Below are 19,404 nucleotides of genomic sequence, written 5' to 3' on the forward strand. Positions count from 1 at the left end.
CGGCCAGACCACCCCACATAAATGTCTTGGAACCGGCCCCAGTGGTTCACGCGGGCCTGGAGCACCACCGAGCAGTAGACCTTGTGGTTGATGAACCGGGCCGCTCAGTGCTTCGGCACCCAGATGGGGACATGGGTCCCGTCTATGGCTCCCCCATTGTTCAGGAACCCCGGGGCAGCGAAGCCAGAGAGGGTGGAGTCCAGGTCATGGGGGCGGATGACCCTCTAAAGCAGAACATCATTGATGGCGTGGACGACCTGCAGAGGGACACAGGGGAGCACAGGGGATGCACAGAATGAGACACGGTGGGTACAGGAGCATGCCTTGGGGCATGCCTGCCTCCCTCCGATTCCCACTTCCCCCACGCATGCTAGGGCTCCCTTCCCCGGGGGTTCCCCACCCCCTGCCAGTGGGGCTATTTGTGGGAGGGACGGCATGACCCTCCCCCCCCCTGCAACTCTCCCAGCCTGGCCCCATCCCTCCCCTGGGGTGGACCCATGGGCCCCCGGGGACCTTACCTGCTGGACGACCGTGCCGATAGTGGACCTGCCCTCCCTGAACTCGTTCTCCATGGAGCGGTAGCTGTCTAGGGTGGCCAGTTTCCAGAGGGTGATCGCAACCCTCTTGTCCACGGGGATGGCGGGGCGCAGGCGGGTGTCCTGCCTCCGGAGCACAGGGATGAGCCAGGTGCAGAGTTCATGGAAGGTCCCCCTGCGCATCTGGAAGTTCTGCACCCAGTGCAGGTCGCCCCATTGTCCCAGCACCAGGCGCTCCCACCAGTCCCCGCTGGTGTCGTGCATCCACAGGCGCCGGTCGGTGGTGGAGTGGGGGTGCCCAAGCACTGCTGGGGCATTGATCACAAGGGCCTGCAGGTGCTGCCCAGTCTCCAGCTCCCGCTGGAGCAGCAGAGCTCCCTGGTGCAGCTGCTCCATGGCCTCGATGATGGCCATGAGAGGACACTGGTGGCTGGGGTCCTCCTCCGGGTCCATGACTGGAATGGCGGAGTGGGGGGGTGAGGGTGCCCAGGGCCACTAGCCAGGGTCTGTGGTGCCCTAGCTGTCACATGCAAGCTCCGTGTGGCGTGGCTGTGGCTCTTGGTCCCTGTAAGAGGTGCCTAAGCTCATAGCAGCAGGGAAATGGCTGACCGGGGGTCCCTTCAAGCACATTTCTCAGCGGGGTCTGGCACACGCCCACGGACGCCACTGGTGACCTCTTGCCATGGCCAAGCTGGTTCCGGGGCCACGTTCTTGCACAAGGTCATTCCGCCAGTGTGGATGCTTTCTTGCTCAAGAACTCAGTGTTCTTGCTCTGCACTTCTGGCTGTGTGGACGCTCTCTTGCACAAGAGCTCTTGCGCAAGGAGCCGCCAGTGTAGACATAGTCTTAGTGATTTCAACTCTTTAGCTACTACTAAGGCTGGCAAAAAGATTCCAGCTTTCACTGGAATAACAAAAAGACTCCTGATGGAGTCTGTTTTAGGTTTATCCTTAGAACGGGGGAGGCAGGGGGAAGGGAGAGGGGAAGAGACAGGTTGAACCAGTCTTACAGCTCATACCTGGCAAGCATGCCACAGGCTGGCTTAAGCCCTTTCCCCCCAACTCAGTTCACTCAGCTCTGGAAGGGGGAGGTTTGTTTATCTGAGACCCCTTACAATGATGGTGTCTCTCCTGCAAGCACTGGTGTCATATTTTACAGTTCCTACATACCCCACAGCAGCCACATTAGTTACAATACACCACATTCCATTCTTAGAAGCGATCCTCCATCAGCTCTGGCTGAATTGGATTTACATAACCACACCCAGGATTCCTTCCCCATCCAGGCATCAGCTGTATTTACGTATCAACAGTTGTTTATCTTGGAAGGCTAAACAATTTGGCTACATCTACACTGCAGGCTTTTTGTACAAGAACTGTTTTGCGGAAGAGTTCTTGTGCAAAAAATCTTCTTTTGCACAAGAGATGTGCTTTTGCACAAGAGCTTCCATGGCAGTGTGGATGCTCTCTTCCGCAAGAAAGCTCTGATGGCCATTTTAACCATAGGGGCTTCTTGCACAAGAAATTCATGTTGCCTGTCTACACTGTCCTCTTGTGGAAGATCTCTTGCACAAGAGGGCTTATTCCTCATGGGGAGAGGAATATCTCTTCTGGAAGAAGCCCTGTTTTCCGATGCTATGCTGTAAATTTACTTGCGCAAGAATGCTCGTTCAGTATAGACAGCCGGCAAGTTTTTGCACAAGAACGGCTGTTCTTGCGCAAGAAGCATGCAATGTAGACACAGCCTTTGAGTGAGCATATCCACCCCCAGGGCTGCTCTCTCCTTTTAGCTGGCTGATTGAAAGCAGTAGTTCAGCCCCTGCTTACATATCTATAACTACTCAAGAGAGAGATCATTGTAGATAGTTCTCTGAAAAAATCGACTCAGTACGCACCAGCAGTCAAAAAAGCAAATAGAATGTTAGGAGTCGTTTTAAAAGGGATAGAGAATAAGACAGAGAATATCTTATTGCCTCTGTATAAAACCACGGTACGCCCACATCTGGAATACTGCACCTCATCTCAAAAAAGGTATATTGGCATGGGAAAAGATTCAGAAAAGAGCATAAAAAATGATTAGGGGTTTAGAATGGGTCTTAAATGAAGAGAGATTAAAACACTGGGGCCTTTTCATCTTAGAAAAGAGGAGATTAAGGGGGATATGATAGAGGCCTATAAAATCATGACTGGTATGAAAAAAGTGAATAAGGAAAAGTTCCTATAACATAAGAACTAGAGGTTACAAAATGAAGTTAATAGATAGCAGCTTTAAAATCAACAAAAGGAGGCTTTTCCTCCATGCAGCACACCATCAACCTGTGGAATATAGAGATATACCATCTTATAGAATAGGAAGGGACCTTGAATCTAGTCCCCTGCCCTCACAGCAGGACCAAGTACCATCCCTAACAGATTTGCCCCAGATCCCTAAATAACCCCCTCAAGGATTGAACTCACAAGCCTGAGTTTAGAAGGCTAATGCTCAAACCACTGAGCTATCCATCCTCCCTGTGTTTACAGATTTGTAAATACAGCTGATGCCGAGATGGGGAAGGAATCCTGGGTTTATGATTATCTGTCCCATCCTCCTTTCCCATTTATACTATAAGTTGGCAATAAAAATATGTTACAAGTGTGTTTGGACTCTGACTGCCTTTATTTTTAGTGTGTCAGAAATCTAGAAGCCATTGTTGTGTTCTGTTTAACTAGTGCAGAGAAAAAGTGTATCTTGGTCCCAGTCCTGACCTACACATTTTTGGAAAAACTGGCATGATTCTAATGGGCTTTGGAGAAGAGTGGGCAGTGGAAACGTAGTTGCAACCTTATCTACTTCTGTTCTATGATAGCGACAGATCATGTTTTAGGAATGAAGTAATGCGGTGAAATGGAATTTATGATATCATAACTGTCAAAAACTATAGGCCAAAGTCTTTCCTTGGATGCATGTACACAGTTCCCATTGATTTTTCATTTGAATTGCATAAACATCTAAAAGAAAAGTTCAGTTTTCTGATTACTTTGCTGGTAGAGTATGACCTTACTGCAGTTCTTTCAGACCTATAAGTGGTTGTGAGATGAAAGCCTCTCATTCAACCATAACACCAGAGAGAGCCTGGAAAAATGTTGTCTAAATTAGTAAATGTTTGTTGCAGAGCAAAAGTCCCCCTTTATATTTAGTTGCCTCTATTCTTTACTCATACAGATTCATGTTCTGCCCTTAGTGCAAGAGTCTCTTTTTATATATAGGTGTATGAGCATGAAGATTTCTGATATGACTATAAATAGTGAAAAAGTAAAGTGGCCCCTGTGTGTAGATGTATTTCCACATGTTATATAACCGCTACAATTTATGCTCACTAGAAGATTTACCTGGGATTGCCCAGGTCCTTCAACGCAGAGGGCTGGCGGTGTGGGGGGTGCAGGAGTCAGGTCAGGGCCTTGATTCTGTACTTTTTCTCCTGCATCTCTCATGCCCCTGAACCCTCCACATCCCCAAGGTGCAGGAGTCAGGTTGAGGGGTTAAAAGGGGCTGAGGACAGAAGGCTTGTCTCCAGGGGTGGGGGTGTTTCCTCTCGCCCTTCCCCTGGCCCAGGAATGAGGGGGCTGGCAGGGACTTTCTCCCTGCTCCATGCCCCTTCTGGGGCAGGGAGCCAGAGAGAGCTTTTTCTTGCCCCCAGTCCTTCCTGGGGCAAGGGCCAACTTCTTCCCCCTACCGCTTTCCAGGATGGGGAGAGGCAGAGGCTGTCTCCCAGGCAGGAGGCCCCACTTACCCAGTATAGTGGCAAGCAAGATGGTGAGCCTCAGCCCTGCTGGCCACTCTTTTGGTGGTACAGCTACCCCCAGTGTAGTGCCCGCACTCTGCAGAGCCCCAGTGCCCCCACTCTGCAGCATAGCTCTACCTTGGAGGCTTATGCCCCTAGTGGCCACTGTAGGTACACATCTCTCTTCTTTCTCCTTTCCATGTTCTGGAAAATAGTCCCATTCCTGGCACAAGCAAACCCTGACCTTGCTCTAAATTAAAAGAAGAGGAAGCTGCATACCAAATATGGTGGTCCTAGCTCTTCCCATTTAGGAGGAGTTCTTGAACAGACACACAGATGGACAGACAGACAGATGGACCTTTCTAAAATATAGACATAGCTACTGTGCATTTTTGTTTCTTGTTTCAACATTGATATTTTAATCATTCCTTTATTATTCTCATTTATCTAAATAGAGAGTATGATCTCCTATTAAATGCTTCTAAAATAGATTAACAGACAAATGGACAAAAATAAGCCATTTTAAAATAGGGGAGTAGTTGTGTTAGCTGTTGTTCTATTGCGTTAATGTACTTGACTACTTGTCAAAAATATGGCATACTAGGAGGTAATCTGCAGTGACTGTCGAAGGAAGGTTTTTGCTAATTATTTTAGAAATGGCAAATGCAGTGTAAATAAGTTTCCAACTCTGAGTAAATTAAATGAAAGAAATTACTCTTTAGAGTAGTTCCTGCCAGGTGGGAGGGAAAAACATCAAAAATCATTTGAACTTGTATATTGAATCATTGGATTATAGTCAACATTATGAAACTTCACAGTGGGAATTCTGTGTTTCTTTGCTCTCTGAGTTGGGAACTATGCCTGTATTTTAGTAATAGTGGAAGCAATACTGCTTAACAGTACAAAGGAGGTAGCCAATGAGAGGGAATGGGAATGCAACATAAAATCAAGGCTGAATATTTGATAACAGAAGCAAACTTTTTTATTCTTTTTGCGATAAGGTGAAAAAATGTTTAAGATTGACAGTGGTAGGAACGCACCACTCCACTCTCCTCCTTCTGAACACTACACCATTATCTTCAATACCTTTGTCATGATGCAGCTCTTCAATGAAATCAACGCACGCAAAATCCATGGCGAGAGGAATGTTTTTGATGGCATTTTTAGAAACCCTATATTTTGCACTATTGTACTGGGTACATTTGCAGTACAGGTAATTCATTCAAGAAATAGAAATTACTCATCAGAAATGTACAAAAAAGTCTTTTTTCTCTCTGTGTTCTTTGGAAAAATCAAATGCTTTGATCAACAGAGTTCTCTATCCAATCCAAATGTTTATTCATCCTGTATTAGACCTATTTTGGTTTTAATCAAAATACTGCTTTGATCAGTAATGATAATTTGGAATATTTAATATTAACAAACATAGTAAAAGCAAGCTAAACTTTTTCACAAGAGCACTTATGGTTAAGATTTATAAGAAGTATGGTTAATCACAATAAGTAACTGAGTTGTTGAAACAAGAAGTCTCATTATTTTCCATGAAGATTATTAATAACTTTATCATTTAATACCAGAGTCTGTAGTGAGGATGAACAAGTTGGTCTCTAAATAAGAGGCACTCACTACCTTCATGTCAGCCGGGATCCAGAGGTCCATCAGAAATCCTTTGAGTATTCTTTACTAATAGCCCAGCATGAAACAGTTTTGGCTGTGTCTGCAGAAAAACTTCTCCATCCCTAATGTGATTCTTTTAGTCCCACATCAACCAATCATCACCTGGTAAGCCCTCTGTGGGGAATGCCACAATTCCACAATGTCATGAAGGCCCAGCTATTTAAAGATATTTAGGCACCTACTCTCCCATATCTCCAGAGATCACCCTAACCCCTGGGTTGTGAAATATTTTAGATCTCTCTCAATCTCTCCTGTTGAAGCATTTTCAATTTAATGGTCCAGAGTGTATAATATGATTCTATAGCCTAAGGAAGTTTAGGACCCTCACCTGGGATGTGGGAGACTCAGCTTCAAGTCCTTGCTCCACATCAGTTAGAGAAGGGATTTGAACCCAGGTTTCTCACATTTTGGATGACTGCTCTAACTATTTGGAATATTTTGCTCTTGAGCAAAAGGGGAGTGGCAGCATGATATTGTTGTATTTGGGCAAGCCTCTGAGCATGCCTTCCAGATTAGGCTTAGCAGGTGAGCTATGTGGGATATAGTCTAGGTTGTGACTCCTACTGGGACATAGGCATACACAAGGAGTTGTGCATCAGGACTAGGCTTGCCCATCAGCAAACATGGGGATTTCTCCAGAAAACACTGAGATGCATAGGGGCTGTGTCTAGACTGGCCACTTTTTCCGGAAAAGCAGCTTGAATTTCCACAAAAACACTGATGATCTCATGTAAGATTTTCAGTGTTTTTGCAGAAATACTATACTTCTCCCGTTCGGGCAAAAGTCTTTTTCCGAACAACTTTTGCGCAAAAGGGCCAGTGTAGACAGCAGAGATTTGTTTTCCGCAAAAAAGCCCCGATCGCGAAAATGGCGATCGGGGCTTTTTTTGCGGAAAAGCGCGTCTAGATTAGCCACGGACGCTTTTCCGCAAAAAGTGCTTTTGCGGGAAAGCGTCCTGCCAATCTAGACACACTTTTCCGAAAATGCTTTTAATGGAAAACTTTTCCGTTAAAAGCATTTCCAGAAAATCATGCCAGTGTAGACGTACCCAGGGACTATAAGCAGCAGTGGGAGTTTTGAGGATCTAAATTTTGGCTGAAAGGGCCTAGTGTGGTTCTAAATCCCACTGTGGGTCTAGCTCTAAACACCTGTGTTATTGAAAATGAGACTTCGGCTCCTCAGTGATGTAAGCCTTACAACACTGAGTGGAGCAACACTAAATACACTCATAAATCTTGGCCTAATTGGTTTTAATTCACAACCAAATCTAAAGTCCTTGCCATGGAAGGGGCTTGAAGATGTTTTCCATACCCAGGTGTTACCATTCCTGGCCTGTTACTGAGAGGATAGAGGAATGGCAGCCAGCTGCAATTCATAGACCTGAATTCTTGAGATAGATTCTGTCCACTCCTCTCAATCCTCTCCACTCACCAACAAAACCCCTTCAAAAATAAATATAAACCTTAGTCTATACACAGCCCAGAGCCAGCTTCTGCTCTCTGGATTCACATACAACTACTATGGAAACCAGTGGGTGCTGTGAAAAATAGAAAGAAAGGGCGTAGCTTTTTCACCCTGCTCAGCTAAACAATCCCCCTCTGTTGCCTTCCACATCATTCTTTTCCTCTTTCAGAATAAACCAAGGATTATGTTACAGTAAAGGATAAAGGGATGGAAACAGTATGGCTGTGTCTAGACTGGCCAGTTTTTCTGGAAAATCACCCGCTTTTCCGGAAAAACTTGCCAGCTGTCTACACTGGCTGCTTGAATTTCCGCAAAAGCACTGACTTCCTACTGTAAGAAATCAGTGCTTTTTGAGGAAATACTATGCTGCTCCTGTTCTGGCAAAAGTCCCTTTTGCGCAAAACTTTTGCACAAAAGGGCCAGTGTAGACAGCTGAGATTTGTTTTCCGCAAAAAAGCCCTGATCGCGAAAATGGCGATCAGGGCTTTTTTGCAGAAAAGCACGTCTAGATTGGCCACCGACACTTTTCCGCAAAAAGTGCTTTTGCAGAAAAGCGTCCGTGCCAATCTAGATGCTTTGTTCTGAAAATGCTTTTAACAGAAAACTTTTCCGTTAAAAGCATTTGAGGAAAATCATGCCAGTCTTAGACGTAGCCTATGAGTCCCTTTGAATACCCTTACTCCCAGCCTTGTCCCTTTGTGGTATTTTTTTCAATACCATATTTTTTCTTCTCTTTTTAATGCTTCGCTCCTCCTAGCAGCAGTTTTGTGAATAACTGATCAGTTGAATTACATGCAAAACCAAAATTTGTTTTAATGGTTTCAGGTTCAATAAGATGTCTCATTTGAAGTAAAATTGTAAGTTGTTCTTAAAAAAAATCAAAATTTTCATTTAAAAGATTTTAAAGTTTTCAGAATTTTGAGGGGTTTTTATCTGAAACAATTCACTGAATTTGATGTGAATTTGTGAAATGGTTTAGTTCATCTAAATCAGTGTTTTTAGTGGAGAAAAACATGTTTTGGTTTAAATAATTCACCCAGCTCTACTCCTGAGCATCCTGATTGTAGATTTTTTATGCTTATGGTCTTCTTGTTTCCTGATTTTTCTCTGCTTGATTCTCCTGTTTTTCTGTCTCTCTGCATTCTTCAATCTTCCTCCTCCTGGGAAACTGCCATTCTAGACATAGGTGCAGGAGAAATGAGGAGAAGCAAGGGCATTGACCCGTACCGTAGTATCATTGGCATGACTGAATTGTTAGTGTATTTAACGGTGACACTAACAGCTGCCCACTTTTCAGTTATTGTTTTTAGTGTGCTATCATGTCCCATCTATTGTCTTATTTTATACTTCAAAAAGTAAGTTATCTGAGATAGGGACAGACTTTTCTATAGATCTTTTTATAGTACCTTGCAGTGACTATTATAAACTCATTTTAAAAAGCAAAGCTATTGCAAGGTAGCATATTAATGAAAATTAAGATTTATTTTTCTTGATTAGTCAGAATATATTTGGTCAGCACTATGATGTGAAACATTTCTATGCCATTATATCATATGCCACATAGATAACAATGTATTCTTTTTCAGTCACATAACATATTTGAAATATTAAGGTGAGATATTTGCCACAAGATTAAGCTCTCCTGCAAGTCAACATGTCTTTTCAATAAATAACATAGTTTTGCCTTTGAATATAAATTATGCTAGAAACCTTAATCCAGTCCTGTGTTACCAATTTATTCCATAGATTGCATTTCCATCAGTCATTCATAGATCACTACTGAATGTGTTCATTTTCAGCCACCCTAGGCTCAGACCATAACAATTATCAATAGAATGTCATTAAAAAAGACAATCTGAGTGGAAGGATATTGAAGGAAAAATGTTAGAATTAACATTACATGATCCAGAACATTAGATACAACATGTGAATGTCAAGTTGATTTGATTAGAAGAATTTGTGTGATAACTAATATGGTTTTAGGCTTCTCTAATTATAGATACAAAAATAATATTTTTCTGTGGTGTCCAATTCAGGGTATGTCAGTTTATGGGCACTCTGTTTAAAATAGTATGATTTTCCTGCGCTTCTAAAGCCCTGCCATCTGACACCTCAGCTGATCACAATAGGAATTAGGTGCGCAGCACCTCTGTTTTGAATGGAGCACTTTTACTGACTTGGAACTAATGACACAGGATGTAAAGTGGTAGAATCTAGGTCTCCCTACATCAGCACAGTGCTAAAATCTACTAGGGTATGTCTACACTAGCCCCCTAGTTCGATCTAGGGAGGTTATTAAAGGCGACCAAAATTGCAAATGAAGCGTGGGATTTAAATATCCCACGCTTCATTAGCATGTTCCCAGCCGGCTGCCATTTTAGAAATTGACTAGCCCAAAGTAACTGCCCGCGTCTACACGTGGCAGTGAAACAGGATTTTGAATTAAAGCCCGAAATCTAATTAGCTGTTATTCCTCCTGGAATGAGATTTAACAGCTAATTCGATTTAGGACTTCAATTTGGAATCCCGTTTCACTGCCGTGTGTAGACACGGGCAGTTACTTCGAGCTAGTCAATTTCTAAAATGGCAGCCGGCCGGGAACATGCTAATGAAGCACGGGATATTTAAATCCCACACTTTATTTGCAATTTCAGTCGCCCTCATTAGCCTCCCTAGATCGAACTAGGGGGCTAATGTAGACATACCCCTAGAGAATAAATGCCTAGACTGTAGCACAATTGCTTAATTGTGCCCAGTGGGGTCGGCAGACTCGACAGGTCTCTGGGCAAGGCTGGGGGTGGGGCTGGGCCTCAGGCAGAATTGGGGCCTTCCCCAGGCAGTCCTCATACCACCCAGTCCGTGCCATGTAAAGCTCCAGTGGCAATTTAAAGGACCCAGAGCTCTGGCTGCTGCCACAGTAGTGGTAGCAGTAGCCAGGAACCCTAGGCCCTTTTGAATTGCCAGGCTCACAAGCACTTGTCCTCTTTCCCCCTCCCCCATCAGCGGGCCTAGTTGTGCCACTAGCAATGTGCTTGCTGAATCAAAGTGTCAAGTATCAGAGAGGTAGCCGTGTTAGTCTGAATCTGCAAAAGCGGTGAGGAGTCCTGTGGCACCTTATAGACTAACTGAAGTGTTGGAGCATAAGCTTTCGAGGGCAAAGACCCACTTCGTCAGATGCATCATCTGATGAAGTGGGTCTTTGCCCACGAAAGCTTATGCTCCAACACTTCAGTTAGTCTAAGGTGCCACAGGACTCCTCACCGCTTTTGCTGAATCAAAGTGAGATTAAAAACAAGCCTACCAAAAGAGGGAGCAAAAGCTCAAGTAAATGTGGGGAATATATATTTGCAGAAGAGAAATAAAATTATCTCCATTTTTCCTCTGCAGATAATAATTGTTCAGTTTGGTGGGAAACCTTTCAGCTGCTCTCCTCTGCAGCTTGACCAGTGGATGTGGTGTGTATTTATTGGATTAGGAGAACTTGTCTGGGGTCAGGTGAGTGTCATGGAGCAATGTATAGTTTTCTACTCATTATTAAAAACTGATGTATTGTCTGGTTTTGCAAACACTTTGAGCATAAAGTAATGTTATTCATAAGAATGTATGTAGGATTGCTGGCTAACCATCTCTCACTCTATCTTATGTGGCATTTCACTGGATACAAGTGACACTTTTAAAAATACAGGGCTTTGCAATCAGGTACCACTATGATTCTTTCTGACTTTTTGTTAATTTTCAAACTTTTTCTCCAATAGTGCACACTAGTACTACAACTAAGTATTTCCTGAGTAAATTTGTTTGTGACAGATGCCAGATCTGTAGCTCATAGAACAGTAGTGCTCTAGTCACAGGAAAGGGCAAATGTAATGTAAGCTTATCTTAAATATCCCTTATCTTAAATGTCCCTTAAATATGTTCCTCAATGACAAGCATTAGGAAATGTGTACATGCTTATCCATTTATTCTCTGTGCTGAGATTGTTAGCAATGGTGCAACTAATGCCAGTTACTTTTTCTGAGATGACCTCTTCTCTATCATGAATCAGACTGAGCACCACCCGCTCACTTAGTATAGACCACTGCTGACCTTGATCCCGTACTTTCCCTCCCATACCTTCAGTTTGCTGAGGAAGAAAACTGGTAGCTGAAAGATGGCAGCCTTCTTCAATGCATACAGAACAGCTGATAATTCATGATGCATTTTAATTCAGGTGCCATCAGTGGGGTCTGTTACAATCTTTGGTGCCAAGATATAATAGAATTATATGTAGATGAGTGAATCAAATATCTGAAACAGTCTAGAGGCAAAAGAATAAATTAATTCAATGATTAGTTGTCTGAAAGCGATGGCATAGCCATTACTCAGACAGGTATTGTCTGGACGCAAGGGTGCAGCATATAACCACTAGTCTAATATGTAGATAGTGTTTGAATGGAAAATGAAGTGTATTTTCTCTCTAAAAATATTTTGTAAATGTTAGCCAGTTGGTTTACTGATGCATTCTAAAGCTCACCGCCTCCCAAATAAACGATCCCAAAAGTATCTTACTGTCTCTGGGGAAAAAATTAATCATAGGCAGGGATGATTTACCATTACCCAGAGAAGATCATGAGTTCTAGCAGAGAGAAGAAAATTGCCCTTACAAATTAGTTAATTAATTGTGACACCTATTAAAGTGATTCTGGCTGAACTATCTTTATGGACATTGAGCTTCTGGGTTGGATGACTATCGTAGTATGAAAAAAATTAAGCAAGACACCTTGCGCAGTAGGCCCACAAGTAGTTTTGAAGAAAATAACTCAATCTGGTGTCAGCAGATGCCTCCTGGTAATCATAGCTGGGTGCCATCACAACTTGATCATGTTGATGAAATTATCCCCAGGAGGCAATGAATCACAGATGTTGGGAAAATCTAAATGGCAATTGAAAAGCAACTAATTAGTATGAAAGGGCTTGTCCTCAGCATCTTCGAAAATCTTCATGGGTGGAAAAAAGTGGTGGTGAATATGTCATTTGTTGAACCACTCAGTTTTGATTTATGGTTTAAAATGTGTAAAACAGGGCAATGGGTTGCTTCTGGATTTTGTTCTGTGTACACAGTTATTAATATGACAACATAGCCACCTAACAATTGTCTGATTTATACTCAAAGGTGAGATTGTTTCCTCAGCACTTGTAGCAGTAAAACTTCAATATAAAAATGTGCTGATTTTAGCCCACTAGTTTGTTCACTTGCCAGTGTATCATGTCAGATGTGTGGAGGGAAAACACAGAAGGCAAGGTTTGAAGCACAGCAGCACTCAACAGTTGGGTAACCAGTAAATAGAATGTTAAAACATTATGGCTGTGTCTAGACTGGCCACTTTTTCTGGAAAAGCAGTCACTTTTGCGGAAAAACTTGCCCGCTGTCTACACTGGCAGCTTGAATTTCCGCAAAAGCACTGACAATCTTACATGAGATCGTCAGTGCTTTTGCGGAAATACTATGCTCCTCCCGTTCGGGCAAAAGTATTTTTCCGAAAATTTTTTGCACAAAAGGGCCAGTGTAGACAGCAGAGAGTTGTTTTCCGCAAAAAAAGCCCCAATCGCGAAAATAGCGATTGGGGCTTTTTTGCGGAAATGCGCGTCTAGGTTGGCCACAGACGCTTTTCCGCAAAAAGTGCTTTTGCGGAAAAGCGTCCTGCCAATCTAGACACGCTTTTCCGAAAATGTTTTTCACGGAAAACTTTTCCGTTAAAAGCATTTCCGGAAAATCATGCCAGTGTAGACGTAGCCTATCTGTAGCCAGGCCCTATCAGAGTGAGTGGCAAGGAGGGCCATTTGGTCCAGTCCTCAGGAGGCAAAGGGGCCTCAAATTTTGACATTTTTCTGCCTAGTTGTTTCCATTTATTATACAGCTGGCAGTTATAACAGGGACAACAAACATTGATTTAAATCATCATGGAATCTCAGGCCTTCACCAATTTTTTGGTCACATCTGAGTTTTCATCTGCATGAGTGGAGTAGTTTGTATGATTAGTGATTCTATGTTATGAAAAGCTGCTTACAGTCTTTGCATAGTTTAGAGATTTTGGAAGTCGTAATTAATTCTGTTACTGCAAAGTGATTTTGCTTGGTCTGAGGGTGAGTTTAACCTTTAAATTAGATGTTTATCTATGCATAGAAGATTTTTGTATTCCTGTTTTTTCTTATGTGTCTTCATATACAATAGCCATATCCGGCTCAGCTGTAAGGTACCTCTTCTTCCAGTTTTAGATTCACCTATAAAGGCTTTTTAACTTTTCATTCAAGGTGTTTAACAAAATGTATATCTAATCTGGTAATTGCCCATGTTCATATTAATGACAATACATTTTAGAGGAATTTAATAATGGGAACATGTTAGCAGACAAAATTTTAAGACTTTGAAATAAGGCTATAAGGGACATAATAAGGGCGAGAGGGATTTGTTTTAAAAGGCTGGTGCACAGGACAGCAGACTCGTGGCTTGTAATGGGTCCCCCCTGCTGTGCTTTAGCCTGTTAAATGCGCTTTAGCCTGTTAAGAGCCAAAAGGTTCTTAATACATTTAAAAAGCAGCGGCGTGTCTGGGACTAGGCATGAGCTGGGAATCAGCTGATTCCTGGCTTGTACCTGATCCCTTTTGTCATGATTATGAGGGTTAGCCAGCAGCCTGGGGATTAAGGAGTTAACTACACCGAGCCAGGTGGAGTGACCAGTAGGAATGTGGGTGGGACTTTCAAACTGGGACAAAGGAATTTGGGTTTTTTCCTTTCTCCTTTTGTCTCTCTGGGAGAGTCCTCTACAGCTACAGAGAGGGACAAGCATGTCTCTCTCTCTCCAAGAAACAATTCTTTACGGGTATGTCTACACTACCACCCTAGTTTGAACTAGGGTGGTAATGTAGGCAACCAGGGTTGCAAATGAAGCCCGGGATTTGAATTTCCCGGGCTTAATTTGCATAAATCCAGGCGCCACCATTTTTAAATGTCCGCTAGTGCGGACTCTGTGCCGCGCGGCTATTTAAAAATGGCGGCGCCCGGCTTTATGTAAATGAAGCCCGGGAAATTCAAATCCCGGGCTTCATTTGCAACTCCGGTTGCCTACATTGCCACCCTAGTTCGAACTAGGGTGGTAGTGTAGACATACCCCACTTTCTGTAAGTAGGGTAACGTTTAGGTAGTTTCGTTAGGCTTTATTGTTTTAAGGGTTGGGTATGGGATCTGATATCTGGCACTGTTTAAAAGATGTTTTGGCTTTTCTTTGTAACTAAGTTCTAGGCCCATGGAGTTTCTCCATGAGTATATTTTATTACCTTCTCATCTAATCATTATGCTTGCAACAGGAATATTGTTGTAATAATAAAAGTTCTTTTGGTTTTAGTATGTCCCTGTGGATGAGAAGTTAGATATTTTAGGGCCACTGTCATTCTTTGAGAGGGCCAGTCTGAAGCAAGACATCTCCTGTCCTTGCAGCCTTTTAATAAGAAGCTTTTTGTCTCTCCCAACTTCCCTGGAAGAGAAAGCCAAGCCCTTTCTCACCTACCCTGTTTCTTTCAGGTTTAGCATGAAACACCTGTGTTTCCTTTTCCTTCAAGAACTTTTATCCCCCGGGCATCAAGCACACCTAGTCAGGATTCATGCTATGGGGATTTAGACCAACTGACTGTGTGTTTGTGTTTGGGGTTTTCTTGCTGGGTGCTGAACTTGTGTTTGGCTGTTTGAAGTTTGGGGAGGGGGTTCTCTTTGCCCTTTCCCCCCTCCCCACCACAGAGTGAGTGCTGTGGCTGGCAGGTGGAAGCTGTGAGCTTCTAATCAGGTTTTGAAATCTAGAAGCCTCTGCTCATTGGTTGAGCCTTAATCAGGGGGAGGGCTATCAGGCAGTCCAGGGTTTTATAAAGGAGTGAGTCACTGACCAGGGAGATTGTGACCAGGGAGTTTGGAGAGGGAGTTGGGAAAGGGGTGAGATACACTCACCAGACTTTAAAATCTTTTCACTACACTCCTCCCCTTCAAGGAGGCATTTAATAATAGCTGAGGAATCTCTCAGAAGCAAGCCAGGTATGGATGGTGATAGGTCTGCTGTTGTTACCTGGACAGCATGGGCCATGTTTGTCTTCCTCCCAGAAGACAGAAGGGATTTCATCTGCACTAAGTGCAAGCTGGTCACCATTTTGGAAGAAAAAATTAGAGGACCTGAGGGCCAAGTATCAACCCTACATTCTATCAGAGAGGATGAAGACTTCCTCAATAGAGGGCAGCGTTTAATCCTGCAGGCACAGCAGTCTGAAGAGCCAGTCCGGGCAGTATAGGACAAGGAAGAAAACTGGCAGCATGTAACCTCTAGAAGGAGAAGAAGGCCAGCTCAGGTATCCACCATCCCTGTAGATGTAAGTAACCTCTATCAGGCTCTCTCCACAGGCACTGCAGTGGAGAATGCTTTGACAGGGACCTCTCAGGGAAGAAATCAGAAGGGAACACCATCTACCAGAAGGCATGGGGTACGTAGTCCTATGGATGGGGGTTCCACGACACCCCCCCCAAAAGAAGAAGACAGGTGGTGATGGTCAGGGACTCCCTCCTAAGAAGGACTGAGTCCTCTATCTGCTGTGCAGTCCTGCAATATCGAGAAGTGTGCTGCTTACTGGGAGCTCGCATTCGGGATGTGACTGAGAGTCTTCCAAAAGTGATTAAACCTTCAGATCGCTACCCCTTCCTGCTTCTCCACGTAGGAACTAACAATACGGCCAAGAAACACCTTGAGTGGGTCACTGCAGATTATGTAGCACTGGGATGAAGGGTCAAGGAATTTGAAGCTCAAGTGATGTTCTTGTCCATCCTTCCAGTTGAAGGGAAAGGTCCGGGTAGGGATCTTCGAATTGAGAAAGTAAATGTGTGGTTATGCAGGTGGTGTCGGAGACATGGCTTTGGTTTCTTTGACCATGGGACTCTGTTCTGGGCACAAGGATTGTTAGGAAGAGATGGGACCCACCTAACCAAGAAGGAAAGAGTATCTTCGAGGGCAGGCTTGAAAACCTAGCGACGAGGGCTTTAAACTAGGTTCGTTGGGAGACAGTGACCAAAACCCTGAGGTAAGTGAGGAAGTTGGACACTGGGGAGAATCACAAGGAGGAACGAGCAACAAAGAAGGACCCCCTGATCTGTATGGAGAATATAGGGAGATCAACTGGTTATCTAAGGTGTTTCTACACAAATTCGAAAAGCCTGGGAAACAAATAGGAAGAATTAGAGGCCCTGGCCCAGTCAAAGAACTATGATTTGATTGGACTAACTGAGACTTGGTGTGAAGACTCGCATGATTGGAAGGAAGAACAGGCGGGGGAGAAAAGGCGGAGGAATTGCATTGTGTGTAAGAGAGCAGTATGATTCCTCAAAGCTCCAGCATTTAGAAGGAGAAAAGACTGTTGAGAGTCTAGGGGTTAAGATTAGAGGTGGAATAAATAGGGGTGATGTCGTGGTTGGGGTCTGCTATAGGCCACCAGATCAGGTGGATGAGGTAGACGAGGCTTTCTTTGGACAACTGAGAGAAGCTTCCAGATCTCAGGCCCTGGTTCTCATGGGCAACTTTAATCACTCTGACATCTGTTGAGAAACCAATACAGCAGTACACAGACAATCCAGGAAGTTTTTGGAGAATGTTAGGGGCAACTTCTTCGTACAAGTGCTGAAGGAACCGATCAGGGGCCATGCACAGCTTGACCTGCTGCTCTCAAACAGGGAAGAACTAGTAGGGAAGTATAGGTGGGTGACAACCGGGGAAGCAGTTATCATGAGATGGTAGATTTCAGGATCCTGCCCAAAGGAAGAAAAGAGAGTAACAAAATGCACACCCTGGACTTCAGAAGAGCAGACTGTGACTCCCTCAGAGAATTGATGGGCAGGATTCCCTGAGATGCTTACATGAAGGGGAAAGGAGTCCAGGAGAGCTGGCACTATTTTAAAGAAGCCTTATTGAAGGCACAGAAAGAAACCATCCCGATGCGCAGCAAGAAAAGCAAATATTTGAGGCGACCAGATTGGCTTACCGGAAACACCTTTCCTTAAACACAAAAAGGAACCTTCCAAGATGTGGAAACTTGAGAGATGATTGGGGGAGAGGGAATATATTGCTCAAGAATGCCGGGGGGTTATCAGGAAGGTGAAAGCGCAATTGGAATTGCAGCTAGCAAGGGATGTGAGATAACAAGGAAGATTTCTACAGACATGTTAGCAATAAAAGGTTGATCAGAGAGGGTTGGGGGACCTTATTGGTTGAGGGAGGTAAGCTAGTGACAGATGATTTAGGAAAAACTGATGTACTCAATGCTTTCTTTGCTTCTGTCTTCATGGACAAGGTCAGCTCACAGACAAATGCACTAGGCAAAGCATATGGGAAGGAGGTGGACAGCTCTTGGTGGGGAAAGAACAAGTCAGGAACTATTTAGAAAAGCTAAACATACACAAATCCATGGGCCCAGATTTAATGCATCCAAGAGTACTGAGGGAGTTGGCAAATGTCATTGCAGAGCCTTTGGCTATTATCTTTGAAAACTCATGGAGATCGGGAGAGATCCTGGATGATTGGAAAAAGGCAAATGTAGTGCCCATCTTTAAAAAAGGGAAGAAGGACAATCCAGGGAACTACAGACCAGTCAGCCTTATCTCAGTCCCCAGAAAAATCATGGAGGGGATCCTCAAAGAATCCATTTTGAAGCACTTGGAAGAAGGGAAAATGATCAGGAATAGTGAACATGGATTCACGAAGGGCAAGTCGTGCTTGACCAATCTGATTAGCTTCTATGATGACCTAACTGTCTCTGTAGATATGGGGAAGTCAGTGGATATGATATACCTTGACTTTACCAAGGTTTTTGATAAGGTTTCCTACAATATTCTTGCCAGCAAGTTAAGAGAATATGGATTGGATAAATGGACTATAAGATGGATAGAAAGCTGGCTAGACTGTCGGGCCCAACGGGTTGTGATCAACAGCTCTATGTCAGCATGGTGGTTAGTTTGTAGCGGAGTGCCCCAATGATCTGTTCTAGGACCGGTTTGTTTGACATCTTTATTAATGACTTGGATGAGGGAATGGATTGCACCCTCAGCAAGTTTGCAGCTGACACTAAGCTGGGGGAGAGCTAAATACGCTGGAGGGCAGGGATAGAATCCAGAGTGACCTAAACAGATTAGAGGATTGGGCCAAAAGAAATTTGATGAGGTTCAACAAGGATAAGTGTAGAATCCTGCACTTGGGACAGAAGAATCCCAAGCGTTGTTAAAGGCTGGGGACCGAATGGCAAAGTAGCAGTTCTGCAGAAAAGGACCTAGGGATTATAGTGGATGAGGAGCTGGATATGAGTCAAGAGTGTGCCCTTGTAGCCAAGAAGGCTAATGGCATATTGGGGTGCATTAAGAGGAGCATTGCCAGCAGATCCAGAGAAGTGATTATTCCCCTTTATTCGGCTCTGGTGAGGCCACATCTAAAATATTGTGTCTAGTTCTGGGCTCCCCACTATAGAAAGGATGTGGATGTATTGGAGAGAGTCAGCAGAGGGCGACCAAAATGATTAAGGGGCTGGAACGCATGATCTATGAGCAGAGACTGAAGGATTTGGGTTTGTTTAGTCTGCAGAAGCGAAGAGTGAGAGGGGATTTGATAGCAGCCTTCAGCTTCCTGAAGGGGATTTCCAAAGAGGATGTAGAAAGGTTGTTCACAGTAGTGAGGGATGGCAGAACAAGGAGCAATGGTCTCAAGTTACAGTGGGGGAGGTCCAGGTTGGATATTATTGAAAACTATTTCCCTAGGAGGGTGGTTAATCGCTGGAATGGGTTCCCTATGGAGGTGGTGGAATCTCCATCCCTGAAGGTTTTTAACTCTCAGCTTGACAATTCCTGACTGGGTTGATTTAGTTGGGATTGGTCCTGGACTTGATGGTCTCCTGAGGTCTCTTCCAGCTCTATGATT

The 19,404-nt window shown here is 43.9% G+C and overlaps 1 protein-coding gene across 18 annotated transcripts in view; it reads left to right on the plus strand.

The window, feature by feature from the left end:
- The window catches only part of LOC102448489 (plasma membrane calcium-transporting ATPase 2), an 857,866-nt gene that overhangs the window by 813,321 nt on the left and 25,141 nt on the right, over positions 1 to 19,404 (plus strand). For all 18 annotated transcript variants that reach the window (XR_012906525.2, XR_012906526.2, XM_075939331.2 and 15 more), the window contains 2 exons: positions 5,298 to 5,509; positions 10,826 to 10,933. Coding sequence is in view for 16 of the 18 variants with exons in the window: in XM_075939331.2 (XP_075795446.1) it covers positions 5,298 to 5,509; positions 10,826 to 10,933 (320 nt within the window). In the remaining 2 variants the exon portion in view is untranslated. The remainder of the gene's footprint in view (positions 1 to 5,297; positions 5,510 to 10,825; positions 10,934 to 19,404) is intronic.

The sequence above is a fragment of the Pelodiscus sinensis genome, chromosome 11, assembly GCF_052426305.1.
Source record: "Pelodiscus sinensis isolate ZL-2025 chromosome 11, ASM5242630v1, whole genome shotgun sequence".
NCBI classification, from domain to species: Eukaryota; Metazoa; Chordata; order Testudines; family Trionychidae; genus Pelodiscus; species Pelodiscus sinensis.